Genomic DNA, 20898 nt, shown 5'->3' on the forward strand with positions numbered 1-20898 from the left:
AAACATATATTAAAACATTAAATTTGGAAAGTGAAAGAATGTAAATTTAAATATTGTTTAAAAAGACCTGCAAGGTTATTTGGATACAATGGTGCATTTATACTAAAAAAGTATAACAATTCCAGAAACATGAGGGTCCATGAGTTGTGTGTAATGCCGTTTTAACCCCCTTGAGGGTGATAAAGCATCAAAAAACCCACAGGAGCTTCCAACCACACAGGAGGTCGAGGGAACAACTTATGAAACATTTTAAGGTCTCTCACACCGACTGGTGCATTATCTGCCATAATTCTTAGTCTATAGGATGGCACAACATAGAGATTTGGTCCCAGAAAAATTTACAAATTAATATGTTGTGCTACACTTTCCCCATTGGGGATCAATAAAAAAATTTAAATAAAATAAATACAGTGCCAGCATCCTTAAAATTATTACATCTCGGCTCAAATATGCTGATATATGTTTGTGTGTTTTTTTGTAGCATTTTGAGGCTATACATGGTCAATAATGTTTAAATTGATTTCTACTGTATGGATATGAGACCAAACACCGTCCACCTATGTTGACAGTGAATTAAAGGTAGATTTGAGGTAAACATAAACCTATATGTTATTGTATTGCAAATCCAATGTATTTCCTATCTTTTGCCCGATGTTGCCTCAAAGAACAATTAGGCTCTGTCCTTCGCAGTTATAAAGGATCCCGACTCTTCCAGACATCAGTCTAGGGCTGCAACTAACATTTATTTTTATTGTTGATTAATCTGTCAATTTTTTGCTTGATTAATCGATAAGTTGTTTGGTCTATAAAATGTCAGAAAATGTCTATCAGTGGTTTCCAAACCCCAAGATGACATCCCCAAATGTTTTGTTTGTCAAGAAGAAATGTCATAAAGGAGTGAAGAAATAATCACATGGAAGCTGGAGTCAGAAATGTTTCACTCTTTTTTCATAAAAAAATGAGTCAAACCAATTATCAAAATAGTTGGTGAATAGTTGACAACTAATCGATTAATTAATGACTTACTTTGCCACTCTACATCAGTCTACTGTACATTTCTGCCGCCCCTGAATACATTGAGCAATATTTGTGTTGGTAGTTGGCAATTAGAAGACAGAGATTTGATATCTACATGATTGTAAGACTGGTTTGTTCTGCAGCATGTCCACCAATGCCCTGCAATAACCTTTTCCAGCAATACAGAGATGAACTTGTCTTGACCTTTTGACCTCTTGCACTGGATGCTCTTCCTCAGTGACATGCGAGACGCAACATTACCACACACAACCTTCTCCTGCCTTAAGAAGTCGGGCTGCAGTGTTTTGCAGCCAAATATTCAACTGTAAGAGAGCACTAAGCCAAATCATCCACCATCATCATGTTTTCATCCTTGCAGGGGGAGGGAGGGTTGACTAAGAGGCAAAGTGGGGGGAGAAACAGACACACACGGGGCCTAGTCGCCACATCTTTTCATGCGAAGAAGCTGTGCCGCTAAACCGTCAGTAATCCGTATTTATTTGCACTCTACATATTTACAACATTTAGCTAGTTTATGTCTAGGATAATGAGATATAGGTGGGGCTACCAGTGCTACACTGGTCTGTTCTTGGCTCTCTACGTTAGCTCTACTCGGTGCATTTAGCTAGTTTAGCTTTAGGTGGCTAGTTAGCTAAGCTAAGCTAAGCTCGTTTTTGCAGTTTACACCCGACATGGCATAATTTCAACAAAATGTAACGTTAAAGACCTGTTTGTCTTTAACATCATGCTGAGCTGAATGATATAATGTATGTTCGAGGAGGGTAGCTAACACAAACTGTTTAAGTGTACGTTAGGCACAAGCATTTTAAATGTTCGCTAGTAACGTTAGCTGGCTAGTATACGAGCAATGCGATGGCTAACGTTAGCTTGGTAGAACGGTGGTTTGTTGCCATCTGTCAGGGCTCCATTTATATGGTGGAATGGGACGTTTTCTTCACTGCGTTGAACCAAGTTAACATAGTCGATGTTTGGTATCGATATATTGTTTATTTATTAAATAACCGATGTATTTGCCCAGGCATCGGTTTAGCAACTTACTGTTTTGCCAAGTCCTGCTGTAACGTTAACCTTAACGTTACATAATGCCAAAAATTCACAAAATACACAAATCTTTCTATTGACACGCATACAGGCAACTCACAACATAGCAATAGACTGAGTATGTTATGTTTTACAATGTTATGACTAAATGGGCATATGAGTGTGTCACATCATTATCTAATGAGCTCTGTCTTGTGTTGGAATTTCAGACCCGTTTTTGGTTTCCCAAAACAGCTCCGGCCCGGGCCTCAGTCCGCGGTCTAGAGTTTGATTGCGGGCGGTTTTGAGACGGAAGCCCGTCGGCGTCTAGCTGCTAGCCAGCCCCTGCACCCTAACCACCATCATGGGAGACAGTAGAGGTGAGAAAATAATTGCTCTGATTTTATTATCAGCAATGCAAATACATGAATGTCGAACTAAAATTGCATCTTAAAACTAATGTTTGATATTAGCTACGACTGCGCAAATTATACTTACTTACACGTTTTTACGACTGCTGTAAATTCAGGCCTATGAACGATATGGGTTATGATGAACCAGTACTTAACGTGCAAAATATTAATGCTTTTTAAAATATGTGAGTTACAGCTGGCACACAGTTGAACTATATATAGACCCACTGTCTTTCAGAACGTCATTTGATTTAAGTCAGTCAGGTTTAGCCGTTCAAATTACCATCCCACAACTTCTCTAAAGCAACATTTGTTTTTAATATTTGGTTATTTGAAATGCAATCTTAATATTACTTTTTGTTACTGTGACTGTCGTCACTGTTGGGTACAGAGTTTATTCATCTTCATCCAAAACACTGTACAGTATCATGAGAGCAATGGCCCCACAGGACTCACAGGATCATACAATTCACCTTCAAGCCAGTATTCCTTACAAGTGCTTATTCAGAGCGCTTGGTGAAATATGTGACAGAGTTGGAGTTGTACCACTGTCAGACATTGATCGAGTCTTGTGAGAAAATAATACTTTAAATTAAAAATGAGCAGAAAAGAAAACATGATTCCTTGCATTTGTTGACTTGATAAGTATTCAAATGGTAGTCCACGAACAGTCCTCCATGGGCCGCAGTTAGTGATTTGTGTGAGCTATGATTGGTGGATTTCTTTTCAATGTGTTTGAGGCAAGACAATAGATTAGCTCAGACGACAACCAAGTACACAGCCTGAAGCAGTGAAAATGCAGCACACAGCCGGCTGCAGAAGAAAGCCAACACAATACAAACCACAGCATAAACAAAAATAAATAAAACAATTGGCATCGTAAAACCAGACCAAAATTCCACCAGATTTAGATAACAGATTAAAATAAAATAGGCTTCTAGAAAGTTAAATTAATTTCTTCCTCTTCATTGTACACCAGTCAGATAAATGCACATCTCTTATAAACCTGTCATGCAGTCAAGTGCTGTATGAAAACTAATAATAAATCCAGAAAATGACTTAATAGGAAATAACTACTCAACCAAATCTTGTCCTTAGTTGTCCAACACAGTTTTATTAAGAACCACACTCTGGGATGTTAAAAGCAAAGCACATTTTACTGGTAGTAAAAATCCACATTGTATGCTTTACATTGTGCAATGAGGATGTTTAACTGAGGTTTTTAGTGTTTAGCAAATGATTGTTATAAGCATCATTTAGTTATAATCAAATCAAGACAGCACTACAGTTGAGGAGTCAGTAATTACTAGCATGCCATTTTTATTGTTGTCATGTAAAACCCATTAAATCTGCAACATTTGATTGACCTCACTTAAAATAGACCCCAGATGGGCCTAAGGACCAACAGTTCCTCTTGATAAAAATAAAACAATAGAGTTGCAAAAGGCAAGTCTGCTTAGTATTTGTAAAATTGTGTTGTTTAACTAGGGAAAGATAAATATATTTGCAAATAATTTGTGGTATATTAGCTTTGTTCCAGCCCATTATTATTATTTTTACAGCATTTGCGGTATTTGGTTGACAACTACCATGTTTGTGTTTTGAGTATGAGAATAAATAAATACAATGAGCCCTGTATTACACCTGTATCGCCTCTATTAAGAAGCTTAGCCTTTTTTGCACAACATTATTTGTATTAGTGATTACACTAGTTATTTGCTATTATCCTTCTTGCTGTCTCTTATCAGATTCCCACAGCCCAGACAGTTCGTCTGTGTCCTCCCCTCCATCAGGCCAGCGCTCACCTCCGCTGGTTCCCTCAGCTGCTTCCATGACCTCCCTGCCTCCCATCACCACCTCAGGGGTCAACAGCCCCATCAGTAGCATCGGCTCCCCCTTTTCTGTCATCAGTTCTTCGCTGGGCTCGCCTGGTCTACCTGGCACGCCATCGGTGGGCTACGGCCCCATTAGCAGCCCACAGGTAAGGAAGGACTTGTACTTAGGGGACATTATTTAAAATGTTTATTATGTAACATACATTTATTTATTTGTATTGGAAAGTAGAAATTCACAACTTAAAAGATATCAAGCTATACCTTTCTGAAAATAAAAAGTAATCACTTTTTTAAATTTGGACTTTTGACAGTTTCTAAGATTGTCTTGATTGATGCTTGCTACAACCACAGTGGCAGTTAATCCAAAATAGAATATCCAGTAAATCACACTTTTTATGTATAATATTAATGAATATTTATATTTAGATATTCTTTAATTCTATATTTTGTACTTAATTACCTATTTTTATATACATAATGGATGTCACTCTGTCTTTCTTTGCCATGGGACAATAAATGTTTGCAGCAGAACTTTAATTAGGTTCCCCCCCCCACTTCTATCGTCTGTTGGCCTTGATGTTCATGTGCCAGATGTCATGAGTTTTGTTCTTAAGCCCTTATCTCTGTTCTAACCAGTTTGTCAGACAGAGATATAAGAGGCAAGGCAGGACTTAAAGAGATGGAGGAACTTAAAGGGTTACGTGCCTGCCTCTCACCGTGATGTTTTTTGTGTGATTTTGGTGACAATGAAACTTATCAACAAAAAAAACCCTAATCGTCATTGTTTTCACCTTCTCCTCTATCGTTCTTTCAGATCAACTCAACAGTGTCCATGTCAGGGCTTCATGCAGTGAGCAGCTCCGACGATGTGAAACCTCCGTTAGGCTTGAAGCAGCTGTCGTGTCACAGCCCGGGGCCGATGCTTTCCCAGAAACGCCTTTGTGCCATCTGCGGAGACAGATCCTCTGGTGACTAGACACCTTAAATACTACTCCTATTTTCTGTGCCTTGCCTTTTAAGTTGGGGCAGTTGTTACAGTGTAAACAATGTAAATGATCCTTTAAAGTTTCTACCTTGAAACAAATTTTCTTACCTCTTGTCTTACTTCTTTGGCTCTTTTCCTCCCTCCTTCCCACACCCTCCAGGTAAGCACTATGGTGTCTACAGCTGTGAGGGCTGTAAAGGCTTCTTCAAGCGCACAGTACGCAAAGACTTGACCTACACTTGTCGGGATAGTAAAGACTGTATGGTGGATAAGAGACAGAGGAACCGCTGCCAATACTGCCGCTACCAGAAGTGCCTGGCCATGGGCATGAAGAGAGAAGGTGAGCAAGCAGGGGCACTTCAGCACACCCTGTAGATGGCTGGTTCTCAGCCACTTCTGCTCATTACCCCGAAACATGAGGCCATTTCACTTTCCCATGCATGCAATTGTAGGTTTAAATGTACATAATGGTGCATTTTTCAGTTTTTAGTGGATACATTATCATTATTTGTAGACAACTATTCAGCTGACAAATTTTAAGAAGATTTCTTAACTTAGCTGTGGTGTATTTGTTAGGAATAGATGGATAAGCCTTTGATTTTGCCCAGCAAAAATCTGATTCAAGAGTATACAACAGTAGCTTTGAGGCTGGGGTGGCGGTAAAATGTTAGGCTCCTACTCTTGTTACACTCATCAGAGAAGATTAGGGGTGTAACGGTTCTGAAACCGCGACATAAACGTCCACGGTCTCGTGTTACAGTTCAGTCTTCCAGTTGACAGATTCCCTCTATGTGAAGTTAACTTATAAAGCTCATCTACCTCAGTGGGTTTTTTTTTGTGCCAACTAAAAAAACGAGGTTATGAACTGATCTGTGGCTCAAGTTGAGTCGAGTTCCGAATTTGGACAATCGTTACACCTCTAGTAAAGATGTTGATTGTTTGGGTCATTTCTGTGTCTCTGAATCTGGAACACATAAGTTTCCTTAACAGTGGCATATTTTGTCTGTGGGACTAACACTAATAATAAAGAGCCCACTACTCATATTCATCCAAATAAAATCAAAAGTTTTGCCAACTTCACTTTGGGCTGACCTGCTCCTACAAACTTGCAGACTATGGTCACACACATACAACACAAATGTGTGACTAAACATTTTCATTGGTCGCACGGTGTGCCTGACATCTAGCAGGTCTTTCTCTGTGTGTGTGTGTATGTGTGTACAGTGTCAGAAATTTACTTTTTGATCAACGGCCAAATGGACTGGCATATGTTTTACCAGCCAAAATAATAAATTGCCTTTTTAGTCACTTATACATTTGTTTCAGTACATTTTATTGAGGTGATACGGTACTATGTTGAATACAAACTTGAAGGAGAGGCCAGAGCAAAATTCAAAGCATAATTACTTTAATATATTGAAGAACTCACCATGTAAAACGTTTCCTCTGGTAAGCATTGATGCGGTTAATATGTTGAGGGTCCTTATCGTGAAAGGTAAGAACGGAAGGGTTGAAGCTGTGCGTTGCCGTTGACAATGTGGGTGGCAATAAAGAGTTTGCCAACTTTCAAACTACGCATTAGCCTAACATTAGCTAGCAGTAGACCGGCCCAGCACCTATTCTACCTCTGATTGGCTCTGACTCTGATATTCTACTACACTGAATTCAGCTGTGGGAAAAAAAGGCATGTGATTCCATATAAACCTATGGCCTAGAAGTATCACTTAACTGTCAATGTCATATTTACCAGCTGTTTCAGGTCTTCAGGTGGACATCAGTCACCGGTGACTACATCCCATGATTTGTACCAATAAAAAAAGCACAAACTCCACTGTTAATTCTCATTAGTAGCTATTAAAACTTTTTACCCCATTCCTAATATGTTTGAAATAAACATTCAACTGTAAAACTGCTATCACTACAATGGAATTGCCTTACTTTACCACTCCATAATTTCATGTATATCATTTTGATATTAGTGACAATGATTGGCTGATGAACTGATAATAGCTTCTATTTATCTATGTAATGCTCAAAGTGCTTTAAATTAAAAATGGATGCAGACACATTCAAAAACTACAACTGACCTATATGCATCGTCATGCAGCATGTACAAGCGTCTTAACAATAAAACAAAACATGATAGATCCATTTTCAAGCCCGTCAGTCTAAGATTATTTGCTGTTGAGTGTCTTTCAGTTGAGCAGTGTAGGTAAGAGCTAAATGTAACAATATTAGATAATTATATTGGGACTTAATCCCCCCCAGCACACAATGATGCTACTTTATTGTAGTTTGAACATACCTCAGGTTATGTTTGATGAGTTTGTCACTGTTGTTGTTGTTGTTATTGTTATAATGATCCCTGTAGTCATGGATTATTAAATTAACGCAGATACAGTAAAAGGATCATTTAAGGCAGCGGCTTTCTGTGGCAGATACTTTCTTCGTAATCTGTCTCAACCTGTAAATCCTGAGACAAACTCTTTTACTTCACCCAAACCATAAATGAGATCTCATACCTGATCTATGAATATGCATCAGTAAATCATGGTATCAGTGTTAAACATTTTTTCTGTGTAATTAATAGAACTTCAGTAATATTTGTACAGTAGGGGATAGAAAGAACGACTAGAGTGGTAGAGAGGGAGATGGGGGTGGGTGAGCCTTGTAAACACTAACCCCCTTTCCCCCCTCTCTTCCTCTTTTTGTTTCCTCTCGTTCTCTCTCTCCCCCCTCCCTCCTTCTGTAGTGGCCACGATGAACGACAGATGTAAGGAGAAGAGGGAGGGAGGGGTGTGTGTCTGTGTCTGTATGCGTGAGCGAGAAGCAGAGAGATATTACATTGCATATACATGAGAAGGAGCTAGCTTAAAATGTTTTTCCATAGTTTGTTGCCAGTGCTCAGAGGTGGACCAGTGCCAGCCTTGAATCACTCCCCCATGTTTTTATTTTTAACCTTTATAGATCCAGGGAAAGTTTGCTGACTTTGCACACTTCTTTTAATCATCATCCTACTTTACTTTAAAGCTACTTGTTGTTTATTCCACCTGGGTGCTACCCAGTAAGGTCACAGTTACTCCAGTCAGCCGCAGAGCAGTTCCACTTCTGTTCAGGAACATTCATTTCCTTGTTCAAGGTACTTTGACGCTTGTAGAGGAAGGATTGATTCATTAAATTGCCCACCCAGATTTCTTTAAGGCAATTTTGGCTTCCAAACTGTCACATCTTTTTTTTTCTTCAATTTTGTATCAAATACAGACCCAGTGACAGTTGCAGACTGATGGTGATATTGAGTAGAAAAAAAATCTTTTCCCAAGCATTTGCTTTGCTTGACATTAAGTGCGCATAGTAGGATTCAATCTACTTCTTCCAATAATCTAATGCCTTCAAATGAATAATTAATTAATCATCAAATAATACAGAATGCTTGTTTTTTTTTTGTTGACAAAGGCTTTGTTTAAACAATTTGTGCTGTTTTTGCAGCACAACCCAGGAAAATTGGGTGTTTGAATCATAAATTAAACCAAAGTAATGACATCCCTTATAATTGCTGCTCCTGCATATTTTCTGTTTGCTGCTGTTGAAAAAATGACCAAAACAATAAACATAACACATTCATTTACAAACCTTACTGAGAAATGTCAATTTCATGTGACTATTGGTTAATATATTGCCATTTATACGTATTTGGACGGTGACATTTTTTGTAGTATGACACAACTATCAGCTTGGACGTTAAAGGGTGTTCACATTCGTATTTGGTGAACCTTGTAGGACTCTTAGGTGCTTTTTTTATATTCATATTCCCCCAAATGTTAGCACAATTGTGCAAGTTAGTGATTTTAAACATACAACCGGAGTAACAAAGTTTGTAGAGCCCAACAGTGGGATGTTCTTGACTCACCAAGCCAGTCCCATAACCTCAGTCTCTCTACTGATGTGTGTGGGTGTGGTAGACTTATGACAGTCTTTGACTGCAAAGGATTTGTAACAAAATAATAAATATGACTTGAACTATGTTTATTTAATTTTCTCATAGTTCATCTGAAGTGAATAAAACACACTTCATATTTTGGTACAGGACAGCTTCAATAGTACCTCAAGTTGGAGGGGTAGGGGGGGCAGAGGACAGACAATGTGATTGCATGGAGTTTTCATTTGATTTACATGCACTTAAATACATCTAAATGCTGTTGTCTTTCTGCAGTAAACTGTAACCTAGTTTCTTTAATCTTGGTAAGAGATTAAGAGAAACAAACAACAATTTCCTGATGCTGATTCTGGGCAAAATGCCTACTTTCCAAGATTACCAATGTTACATTTCATTGTAATTCCCTCTTGAATGTAGCTTTAAAACAATGAGTTAATAGTAATGACTTCTGGTGTGTATGTCTTATACGGTCCATTTCTGCCTTGTTAGTGGACCTTAAAGAAGTGTGAAAGACAGCATGAGAGACTTTGAATTCATCATGAATTATACATGTCTTTTTCCACTATTTTGCACTTTTTACGTTAATTTGGTCATAGTTATTATTTCTTTGGTGCTTTTTGTATGGCTATATCCTGCTTCACCAATCTCTTCATTGTTCACACATTTTCTGTTGATCTCCAATTCTACTTCTTTCATTTAATCCATTCTGTTGTCTGGTGGCACATTCTTACTACTCCTCCATTCCTTTGCTCTTGCACCTTTCCTGCTTCTGCGTTCTTTCACACTGACCACCTTTAACCCATCCTTGCTTCCCACATTTTGCCGTTTCTACTCTTATCTACTTGTTCTCACTTCTTGTCCTTGTTTTCTTCTGTGCGCTTCTCTGTCCACCCCAATCCCCCGTCCTGCAGCTGTCCAAGAGGAACGGCAGAGGAACAAGGAACGAGAGGGCGAGGTGGAGTCGTCTAGTGCGGTGAACGAGGAGATGCCAGTGGAGAAGATTTTGGAAGCGGAGATGGCTGTAGAGCAAAAGACCGAGCTTCATGCAGACGGAAGTTCAGGTGGCAGCTCTGTGAGTAGTCTGAATGGTGGAAGTTAACCACAAACTGTGTTCCTTTTTAAAGGTGCTTTGTGTAACAACTACAAGTTCAACTGTAGTTGAGTATATTCAAGTATTGTATATAATCATGCTTATATTTGTTCAAAGACTGCATGTTTCTTTTAACAATCTTTACAGGCTGTTGTGTGAATAAAACAGTGTTTACAGTCAAGTTGTTTGATGAAATAATTATTAAAAAAATCCTATAAATCTGCTTTCTTCAGCCCAACGATCCTGTCACCAACATCTGTCAGGCAGCAGACAAGCAACTCTTCACCCTGGTGGAGTGGGCTAAGAGGATCCCTCACTTCTCTGAGCTGGCCCTGGACGACCAGGTCATCCTGCTACGTGCAGGTAAGCTCCTAGTTGACTCAAGAAGGTTCGATGAATCAGTAGTGACTTTTTTATTTAAACACTTTATTTAAAGGTGCTCTAAGCAATGTCATGTGTTTTTTTAGGCTACAACATTTTTTTTGTCACATACAGCAAATATCTCCTCACTATCCGCGAGCTGCCTGTCCCCTGAACACACTATTAAAAAAAAAATGCGGTCTCTGTAGACAGCCCAGGCTCCACAAACGGTAACAAAAACAAACTGCGCCAAACATAACAGTGTTCCAGCCAATAACCGACAAGAAGGATTTGGGGGTGGGGGTTGGGGGGTTAGTACGTGGAAGGGAGGGGGAGGGGACGGGATGAGGAGGAGGGAGGGGCGAGCTAGCCTCGTTTTGTTTGACAATACTTCGAACATCAACAAGAAGTGACGTCACCCAACATCGCTTGGAGCACCTTTGAATTAATAATAATAAATTTAAAAAAAATTACCCAGTTGTCCACATGTTGAGAGTAACACAAAGTTAAATTATATATTTTAATGACTAAACCAGCCTGTTATATTACAGTGGAACCTTTTTATATCACAAATATCAGGTAGGTAGGGCAGTGTACAGCAAACATACAGGGATCACGTAAGAAATAAATGTAACTCAAACATGAGTAATGATTCTGTGGATAGATTGTTTTAGTTACGGCCACAACCTTCCAACCTTGTCCCCATATATTGACCCTGTGCCGCCTTTGTGACCTGCAACAGCGGTCAAACATCAACTAACACAATACTGCACTCTCAGCCCTCCTGGTTTTGAAAAATTAAAAATGGTTTGATGCAAACTCTGGATACCTTTTGTGTTCCTTCTTTTCGGTGGCTCTAGACTTATAACTTGCACTCACACAGCACAAAAATAAAGGGAAAGTAAAATGCCAGTGCCAAACAAGAAAATGTTTAGGCCAATCGGATATTTTAGGGTTTTGTGCTGCTCCATCATAGTCTACTAACACCATTATGTAACTCCCTATACAGTATTTGGTCCCCTTGTCTATGTAAATGTTGGTGCACAAAACATTAAACTGTTAGACAAGTATATTATAATTATTATAATGCAATTCCAATCTTTTACACCACCAACAAGTGTAGTTTTAAAAAGCGTCAGTGTCAAGAAAACATAAACTTGCATGATCTGTATGTTTTTAGTTTTTTTTTTTTTTATATGTGGTCAGGGAATCTGGTGGAGACCTTTGCCCCTTTTTAATATAGAACTAAATATTAGGGTATAAAGGAGTATTCCATTGTCTCATACAGCTATGAAATAGTAAGGGTTAATTATTACAGGAAAATGACCGCATGTGTTTAGTAAGAGAGCTTCAATTTGCTAATTGCCAGGAACATTCAGTTATAAAGGGTATTAAGAAATCCCAAACATCACAGCAGTAGAATATTTAGTAGAATATTTATTGACACACTAACTCTTCCACAGGCTGGAATGAACTCCTGATTGCATCGTTCTCTCATCGCTCCATCTCGGTGAAGGACGGGATTTTATTGGCCACCGGCCTGCATGTCCACAGGAACAGTGCTCACAGTGCAGGTGTTGGAGCCATCTTTGACAGGTAATACACAGATGCATATAGGCATAAACAGTATCACTCTGACAGACATACCACATCAGTGATTTCCCAGCATTCAGAAGTTTGGGTTGTTGACCCAACTGGAGAGGACATGCCAACATAAACATAATTGTGTTCGCTGGAGAGTTTTAGCATTAGTATGATTTTCAAAGGCCTATCTACTCCACTTAGAATCGATTCGCTTAAAATAGATCCACAGACCCCTCTTGAATTGACCTGGTAAATCCACATCAGTCCTCAGAGCTACATGAAAAAAGAAAGAACACTTGCTTTTATTTACTTACATGAATTTTTCATGTTTGGCTGAATAAGTGACTGGGGTAAGAGTTTAGGATACTGTGTCTTCCCCTTTGGTTTTCTGCAGCTGCTGTGTTCTGCGTTGGCTGTGATTGGCTGAGAGACTTTGCTTCTTTAATGATGCCTGTTGGGTGACAGCGCATGGCCAGGAGGCTGGTGACTAATGCCTACCCATAGACATGCATGCACACAGTCACTGGCTGGCTAATGTGACTATATAATAGGAATGTCGCTTAAAATAGAGTTTACATCCTATTATTGTGCAGAACGTTGTTGAGGCCATGGGTATATATATGTTGGTGTTACATTTTCTTTTCTGCTGACCAAAGAATAATTGTTTTGTGATCTCATCTTGACAAAAAAAATGTGGTTGTAAAATAATTACAATCTTCGACAGACTGTCTTTCCGTAATTATTAAATCCAAATGCACAATACATAAATCTTAATTCCTTCATAAAGGTCACAACATTGTAAAATACGTTACCTGCAACAGGCACACTATAAATAATATAGAAATATTACTGCACCTTTGTGTTTTCTACAGGCTTCTGAATGATTGGTGGCAACAAGTACACTGTCAGTCCAGAGATATGCGCATTCATATCTTAAACAAGCTTGTTAGTTTGAGATCCCAAAAAAATGTATTCCATGATCCCTCTGCAGCCATCTGCATTATTGCATCAATCATTAATTGTTACTTGAAAAGTGAAATTACATGTTTTTCACTAGATTATGTGTTTGCGGTTGTTTCAGAATGTTATTTAATTAAGATGTAAAACTTCTTATGCTCTAATAAATGCTAGTTTATGTGATAATAGGATGTATTGCATTATCTAGGGGTAGATTACATCTGCAGGTTTTAATACATTTTGAGTGCCTCGAGTGAAAAAAAAAAAATACTCCAGATCTCGTAGAGTTTTATGTAAAAACCCCAACTACATCACAACGTGTCAATTCACTGTCAATTACACAGTAATTACATTGTCCAAAAATCCAGTCAGGTTTACAGCAAGCTAACTGGGCTTATGACAAACGGCTCAATGATTTTCCCCTAATACTTTTTCATTTTTCTAGCAGCAGCCTTTTCTTTCAGCTTCTCGTCAGCAACTGTTTGAAGCTACTGAATCATATTTCGTCAAGGAGGATGTAAATAATAAAATATCAGAATATAATTTCTTTGTAGCGCATTACTTGAGGCAACTAGGTAGGCCCCGAAGTGCAAAACAAAACTTGCTTTACGTGTGTTTGTAAGTTAGATGGGAAGAATAGGAAAGGTAATGTGGGTTGTTGCTCAAAGTCTTTTCTGCCAACATTTGATTGGCTGTATCAAAATAAGGTCTCTATCTAAGTACTCGGATACCGGAACAGCAGAATAAGTGCGAAAATAGGAGGCGCCGTCATGAAACTATTATCCCAATCATAACCAAAATAGTTATAGTTCTCTCTTTTGGTTCCTGTTTTTTTTGTTGTCAAAGGAGAACATGGAACAAGCGATTTACAGGGCAGATGTGTATGCTGCAGCAGACAAAAAAAATGTATTTGATTCATCAAAATCAGTTGGACTTCAAGTTACTTTTCATGATGTATTACCGTGTAGCAAGGAACATTTATTAAAGGGTGAGGGTTAATCGTTTTTCACCTATGAACAGTTTCATGTCTACTAATGGTTTTCTGCTGTCATGCATTTGGCTCATAAGATTTATCATAACCTCCTCTCTGCTTATTTTAATATATGTGAATATAGTTGATAAGACTACAGTTTATGATGTCATAAAACTGATCACATGTTTATCAGGGATTTGGGTGCAGTTGCAAGATAAATAAAACTTTGAGTCTAGACACAAAAAATGTGAACAATCCTAATGCACACTCATGCGCACTATTTTACAACAGTTTTAAACGTATCAGAAAGTAGTTTGTATAACTACATAGGGCTGGGCGATAGGGGCGAATTTATCTCGATATAGGTATTTTCATATCTCAATAACAATATAGTTCTTGATATTGCATGTTTTTTGGGTTATTCGATAAATTGTCTATATGACAAATGTAAAAGTACTGACTATTTTCTCATTTTATTAAGAACTTCAGTGCAAAATTAACATTTTCAAATAATGTAGAGAAAATGGCTATACACTTTAATATGTTAACGTGCATGCATTCAAATAGTTTGATGTAAAAACAAAACCTTAATCTTCAAATGATATTCCCTTAAAATATTTCATTTCAGATTTTCTGAGAAATTTGAGTTAGTATGTGCTTGTTATTATCAATTAATAACGTTCTATGATTTCATCACGATACAATTCTATTGAGTTATCGCCCAGCCCTACCACTACAGATTTTCACCATGTGAAATCATATATAAGCACTGACTCTCTGTACAGCTGAAAGGCTCAGAAAACAGACAGAATTCTGTAATAACAATGTAACTGTGTAATGACATTGTAATAACACATTGTGATTGAATACACAGGGCGCACAATGCCGAGGTTGGGGCCATATTTGACAGGTAATTACGCCACTACACAAACACTTTTCTTAAACCCCTCCTCTTGAAACCAACACAGAACCAAAGCTAAAAGGTTGATGCTTTTAGGCTTTGTAGAAGTCAGCCAGTTTTCGCTGGATAAGATATTATTCTGAACGACATCCACTAAAAATTGTTTTGACTCGTCACTAAGTGAACTTTAGAGGTATGGTTTAGATGATGATGATGACAAAGAGCAGTACTGTATTAAAATTTGAATTCTGCAGCATATTTGGTTTGCGGCTTTGACTGCTTAAAGCCTCGTCCATTTGCCTGCAGAATACTTTTCATCTTTTGCCCATTGACGATGCCTCTTGTTACCAAACCAGATGCTTGTTGAGCCTTGCCAGACCATAATGAGCAAATCCAAATGTGTGGGCTAGCTTTCCCAGGGCATTAATAGTGGGACACAATACTGTATAACTCTATTGCAGGACACTGTTTTACACAGTCAGGTCGATGTGTGTTAAGATTTACCGTTGAGCCTTTGAGAGGTGGTGTTGGCCCTCTTCAATGATGCTCCCTCTATGATGGGAAGTGCCCATTTTAAACATTAAAGGTATACACTATGGGTGCGTACCAATCACTCCTACTTTCCTCCCTTTTCTCAACTTAATATGAATAAAACATGTATTCATTGTGCTGGGTGTGTTTATAAAAAAAAATTGATTTGACAATGCACTGCATTGTGGGCTTGGCCAGTGTCTGTTAAAATGTCCATTTCTGATGATGGATGATCTAGTAGAAAATCATCTCTAATGGTCATCACTTTCTTCCTCCTCTTTTGTCCACGTCATATTCCAGGCAGTAGGCCTGCACGATTCGGGGGGAAATATGAATCACGATTTTTTAGCTTAGAATTGATAATCACGATTCTCTGCCACGATGTTTTTCTCATGAAGTGTATTGTTTATTGCACACATGAACCATGACAAAACAAAACAAATTGGCAGTACCAAACATCGATTTTTTTTTTTTGGCACCTATAGCACATTGTGCATCACCACAAGTCTGTAAACATAGAGGCTTCAATGAAGAGAAGGGAGAGCATTGCAGCGCTTGGGAGCGCTTTAAAACCTTTTTTTATACATTCTGTTTAAAACTCACAGAAGAAAGTAGTAGCGTTTGTGATGCAGTCGGCTCGTAAAATTAAATGAGAATCAAAGTCATAAAAAAAAAAAAAAGTTATTTAAACATTAAATCGTGAACAGGGTGAATCGAGATCGCGATTTTATAACTATTAATCGTGCAGGCCTACCAGGCAGTTTTAAGATGCACTTATGGCTCACACCGAGCCTCTTGAGTTAATAACTGTCAGTCTATATATTATTGCGCTACACATCTGATGAAGCATGATAACGCCATTGTTTAAAAATATAATGATATGTTGGTTTGCATTCTATTTTTGCCAGGTACGTTTTTTTGTTTCTACTAGTTGCATGCAGTGCTCTCTTGAGTAGCAGGACACCTATTTTACTTTCTTAGGTTTTAAGATTTGTGAAGCATTTTAAGAATGAATGGATGGCTTTTAAAGTATACAGTACAGCACCCAAATTACCAATCACTCCCTCGCTCTGGCCCTCTCTTCATTTTCACATCAACACTTTACATCTCAAGTAAAACAACTTGTCAGAGATGCGTGTGGATACAGTTACAGTTTTAAAATTGACCCTAAAATGAGCCCATCAAAACTACTAAATTAGATTGAACAAGGCATTAAAGTTACCATAAAGTCAATGAATCTTTATTCCTTTTCTGTAAGTGAGAACATTCGTCTAAAATATGAGAACAAACAACAAACTTCTGCTTGGGAGAAAAACAAATGTGTTTAGTCCCTGAACCTTGACTGCCATATGCTCTTTCTTCCTCGGAGTCATTGGTTGAGGGCAAGACAAAATAGTGGAAGATAGACCGTGTGGAAAAAGTGAAACAGGAAACTATAACGTTTTTACTCTCCAGCCATTGTAGATTTCAACATTTGGCACTTTCACAACACTTTCACAGCAACCTTCACACATTTGCTAGCACAGTTAATTATTAATAAAACAAAGACAATCAACCATTCAATTATTAAGTTGTAAACACCAGAATCAGCCACAGCCAGAACTTACCACCCATTTGGTGGCAGCAGTTTGCCAGTTTTAACTAACATTATTGTGTGTGTTTTGTTTGTTTTTATCTGCAGAACCAGCAGTCCAACCATGCCCTCGCTAGTTTAGACATAAAGTAATTACATTGAGAAGTAACCATAAAGTCTGGTTTTTCTCTGTTGTTCTTACTCTCTTATTCCCTCCCTTTCTTCCTCTTATTTTTTTATTTCTTTCTCGCTCTCTTTTTACTTCTTCTCCCGTCCTTTATCTTGCCTCATCTCTCTTCCCTAATCTGGGATTGTCTCCAACTGGAATTTCCCCCTACAAATCTCCTCTCCTCTCTGCAGAGTTTTGACAGAGCTTGTAAGCAAGATGAGAGACATGCAAATGGACAAGACCGAACTCGGCTGCCTTCGAGCCATCATCCTCTTCAACCCAGGTACATAGACAGGCGGAAGATTGAAACTCATGAGGAAAATATCATGAAGGACACCAAACTAAAGTGGACAAATTTGTGCCTGTAATAGGAAACGTGAAATGGGTTTCATTTCCATATAGAGATAATGTAAATGTTCTCTGTTTTCACCTGAAGATGCCAAGGGTTTGTCCAACCCCAGCGAGGTGGAGCTCCTGAGAGAGAGGGTGTACGCATCTCTTGAGTCTTACTGCAAACAGAAATACCCTGATCAGCAGGGCAGGTAGGCAGTAACACACAGACATGCTGAAAAGTAAGAGGTGAGGTCGTTCTTGGACATATGAAGACTGTAAATCATTTTTAGCTCAGCTTTAACTTGTCACTGTAGCACAGAGCAGTTGGTTGGAGGCTGGATATGATGCAGTGACAAAACAGACAAAAGAAATCTACCAAAAAGATGCTTCCTGCATCTTCTGAATTCTTGTTTTCAGTTTACATGATTTATAGATCTACAGTTATTTCTCTCTGTTCTCCTTCTCATCCTTCCCTCCATCGTCCAGGTTTGCAAAGCTCCTCCTCCGGCTCCCAGCACTGCGCTCCATTGGTCTGAAGTGCCTGGAGCACCTGTTCTTCTTTAAACTGATTGGAGACACGCCCATCGACACGTTCCTGATGGAGATGTTAGAGGCGCCTCACCAGATCACCTAGAGGAGCCAGGTTCAGTCCGGTCAGGATCCGATGCACAGCAGGATTACCAACACGTCACCCCATGTTGGGTCCTTGGCTCTTCTCATTGGGCCTCACTTAAAACTGCAACACCTGCTGGCTTTAATGTACCGGCTCTCACACTTGCGCATCCCCCCCACACACACACACTCGCACTCTCACACTCACACACACAACCCTCATATTCCATGACAATTATCTACACATATGACGATCCTAACTTGCATACATGAATTGAAATGCAACGTAATTAATACACAGATGATATGGCTCTGAATGAACAGTATGCTTATACACACTCAAACACATTTACACCTTTTCCCATAATCAGTTTTCCACCGTGGGGGTTAAGACTCAAGGAATATATCCCCTTTTTATCACACATATTCAGTAAATGTCTTAATTTTAAGTTAGCCTTCAGTTTCACATCCTCATCTCACAGTTGGTTTTTGCTTCTGCGTAACTGGTATATTTCCCTGTTTTGAATTGGGTTACTTAGTTACACTGCTAGCGGCACCTCTGTATATTTTATCCATCACTATCTGGTTAGTTATTCATGTATGGTTTTAGCTTAAAATCAGGTGCGTAGCATTTTAATCAACTGTCCATCATCAAACCAATTCACTTCTTATTGGTCAGGAGGTGTCCTATAATGGACAGGCAGATACACCCTTCCAGTGAGTTCATCCAATCTCGTAAACATTGAAATACTTTGTTTATTTTTTAATATTCATGCTGAAACTTGTTTGAGTTTCTATTTTGAAGTACTGTACTCATGAAATGAGAGCTTTTTCCAAGGCATTGAAATCCAGGAAAAGGGGAGTGGGAGCACTTTTGTTGAACAGACAAACTTTGTCCCTCCCACCCTGATGCGCACAGCGGGCTTTGTAAGACAAGACGAATGACTTGAATTTTATTTTTTATTCCTAGTTTTGATTTAATCCTTTTTCTCTATTTTGGCAGTTGGTTGGCATTTTCAAACAGCTGGAGGCTTGCAGGAAGTACAGCTTCATGCAAGACAAATCATAGTTGTCGGTCTTTTATCTCCCGTTTCCTCCAAATCCTCCTTTTGCTGTTGGTCATGTATGCACTTTTGTGAGTTGTAACTGTGTAAATGTTCCCGTTTCCTAAAAAGGACCGTATATTATCAGACACCTAAGATGACCCTGAAGGTACTATGTGTAGGGTTTTCCAATTATTGCATCCATTTTCGAATCAGATGTGATCAATTTTTTTTTATAGCACTTGCTAAATAATTGGCCACTTTCTGTAATGATAACCAGGTTTGGGACTTAACACTACTGGCTGGCAGCAGGTGTTGGTCTGTCCTAACAACCAGTCTAGCTCTTGATTGGTTGCTCTTTATTCCAGCCGTTTTATTAGTATCAACTGTCCATTGGCTATAGAAGAGAAAAAATATTTTCTTTGCGCTTTAAATAGTCTTTTGTATAATTGGTCAGCATCTATCTGAGTTGTTTGAGGCATTGCTTTGTTTTCAAGATGCTGCACTCTTCCCTCTGTAAAACAAGCAGAGATGGAAAATATAGAGACCAGCTGAAATGATCTGACAGTGGCAATAACTCAACATTTAATTTTGCCATTGTCATCAATCAAATTCAAGTTTGGCTTATCTGTAATACTTCTGCAGCCCACCATTAATGGATGAATCACTGGCTGTGACTATAGATTGGTAAACAATGCACCGGTGTTTGAATTACTTGCGTGTTGTGTTACTGTAATGCAATAATGAAATTAGTTAGTGCTATAAAATGGAAATCCTACACCTACTACCTGCAGCTATGGAATCTTTATTCAGTGTTTATTGGCTCAATGCTTGCAACTTTTGTACAGTAAGTGTAAATAATACAAAAGAAAAAACAAAGTCATGCAGAAACAAAGGCCTTTTCACATTCATATGAATGTGAAATATGTGGCTCCTACAAAGAAATTTATAAGCTCTATTTTTTTCTTCTTCTGTTGAATCAACATTAGACTTTCCTCCCATATAAGACATCACCATGAAGTTATTGAGCCCAGGGCCAAACCACACCTCACTACTGCTTTTGCACTAACTTCTGCCAATGTTTGTTGTTCTTGGCAATTGATTGGCTGAATTTTTAATTGACAATTGCTCTTGAAGTTTACTGTGATGGAAATTTGTGGCCAACTGAATCTGAGCATTGCAGTGAAAAGTCAAATGCAGCTACCACATGATCGGGAGAAATACACTAAACCATGAATTAAACCGTCTACACATGCTCAAAGGTGAGCAATACTGGGGTACACAAAGATTTATTACCTTTTTTGTTAGTATTTAAAACAGTGTTGACGTTGTGAGGTATGTTTAGCCTTATTAGTCACCATGTTTAATATCAATTAGAAACATTTTGCAGTATCATTCTACAGGGAAGAGGTACAGCTGTCCTCTACCAGGTGCTAAATAACTAAAATGGTGTTTTAGTTTTAAGACATGCACATTTACATCAATGCAAACACAGTATGCAAGTACACAGACAAATCATTCTCCACTCATTAAACAGGTCTGCTTAG

General features: G+C 38.5%; 1 protein-coding gene across 5 annotated transcripts; it reads left to right on the plus strand.

The window, feature by feature from the left end:
• Window positions 1-1251: 1251 nt before the first annotated feature.
• Window positions 1252-20296, plus strand: rxrba (retinoid x receptor, beta a). Of its 5 annotated transcripts, none has more exons than XM_078268487.1 (13): window positions 1252-1342; window positions 2289-2438; window positions 4220-4452; window positions 5121-5274; window positions 5452-5631; window positions 8044-8064; window positions 10137-10297; window positions 10549-10678; window positions 12139-12271; window positions 15064-15099; window positions 17555-17646; window positions 17800-17905; window positions 18183-20296. In XM_078268487.1, exons 2-13 carry the CDS (start codon window positions 2423-2425, stop codon window positions 18328-18330), a joined length of 1410 nt encoding a protein of 469 aa, XP_078124613.1. In that variant the 5' UTR covers window positions 1252-1342; window positions 2289-2422; the 3' UTR covers window positions 18331-20296. The 5 variants fall into 5 exon arrangements, with proteins under 5 accessions (XP_078124613.1, XP_078124612.1, XP_078124615.1 ...); XM_078268486.1 differs by lacking the exon at window positions 1252-1342 and adding an exon at window positions 1402-1498; XM_078268489.1 differs by lacking the exons at window positions 1252-1342; window positions 15064-15099 and adding an exon at window positions 1402-1498.
• Window positions 20297-20898: the final 602 nt, after the last annotated feature.

This window comes from Sander vitreus, chromosome 14 (assembly GCF_031162955.1).
Source record: "Sander vitreus isolate 19-12246 chromosome 14, sanVit1, whole genome shotgun sequence".
NCBI classification, from domain to species: domain Eukaryota; kingdom Metazoa; phylum Chordata; class Actinopteri; order Perciformes; family Percidae; genus Sander; species Sander vitreus.

Excerpts from the sequence above, each read along its gene's own strand:
- rxrba (XM_078268487.1), top strand. Across the intron at positions 10,679-12,138 it reads GGTCATCCTGCTACGTGCAG|GCTGGAATGAACTCCTGATT; the intron begins GTAAGCTCCTAG and ends ACTCTTCCACAG. Across the intron at positions 17,906-18,182 it reads TACCCTGATCAGCAGGGCAG|GTTTGCAAAGCTCCTCCTCC; the intron begins GTAGGCAGTAAC and ends TCCATCGTCCAG.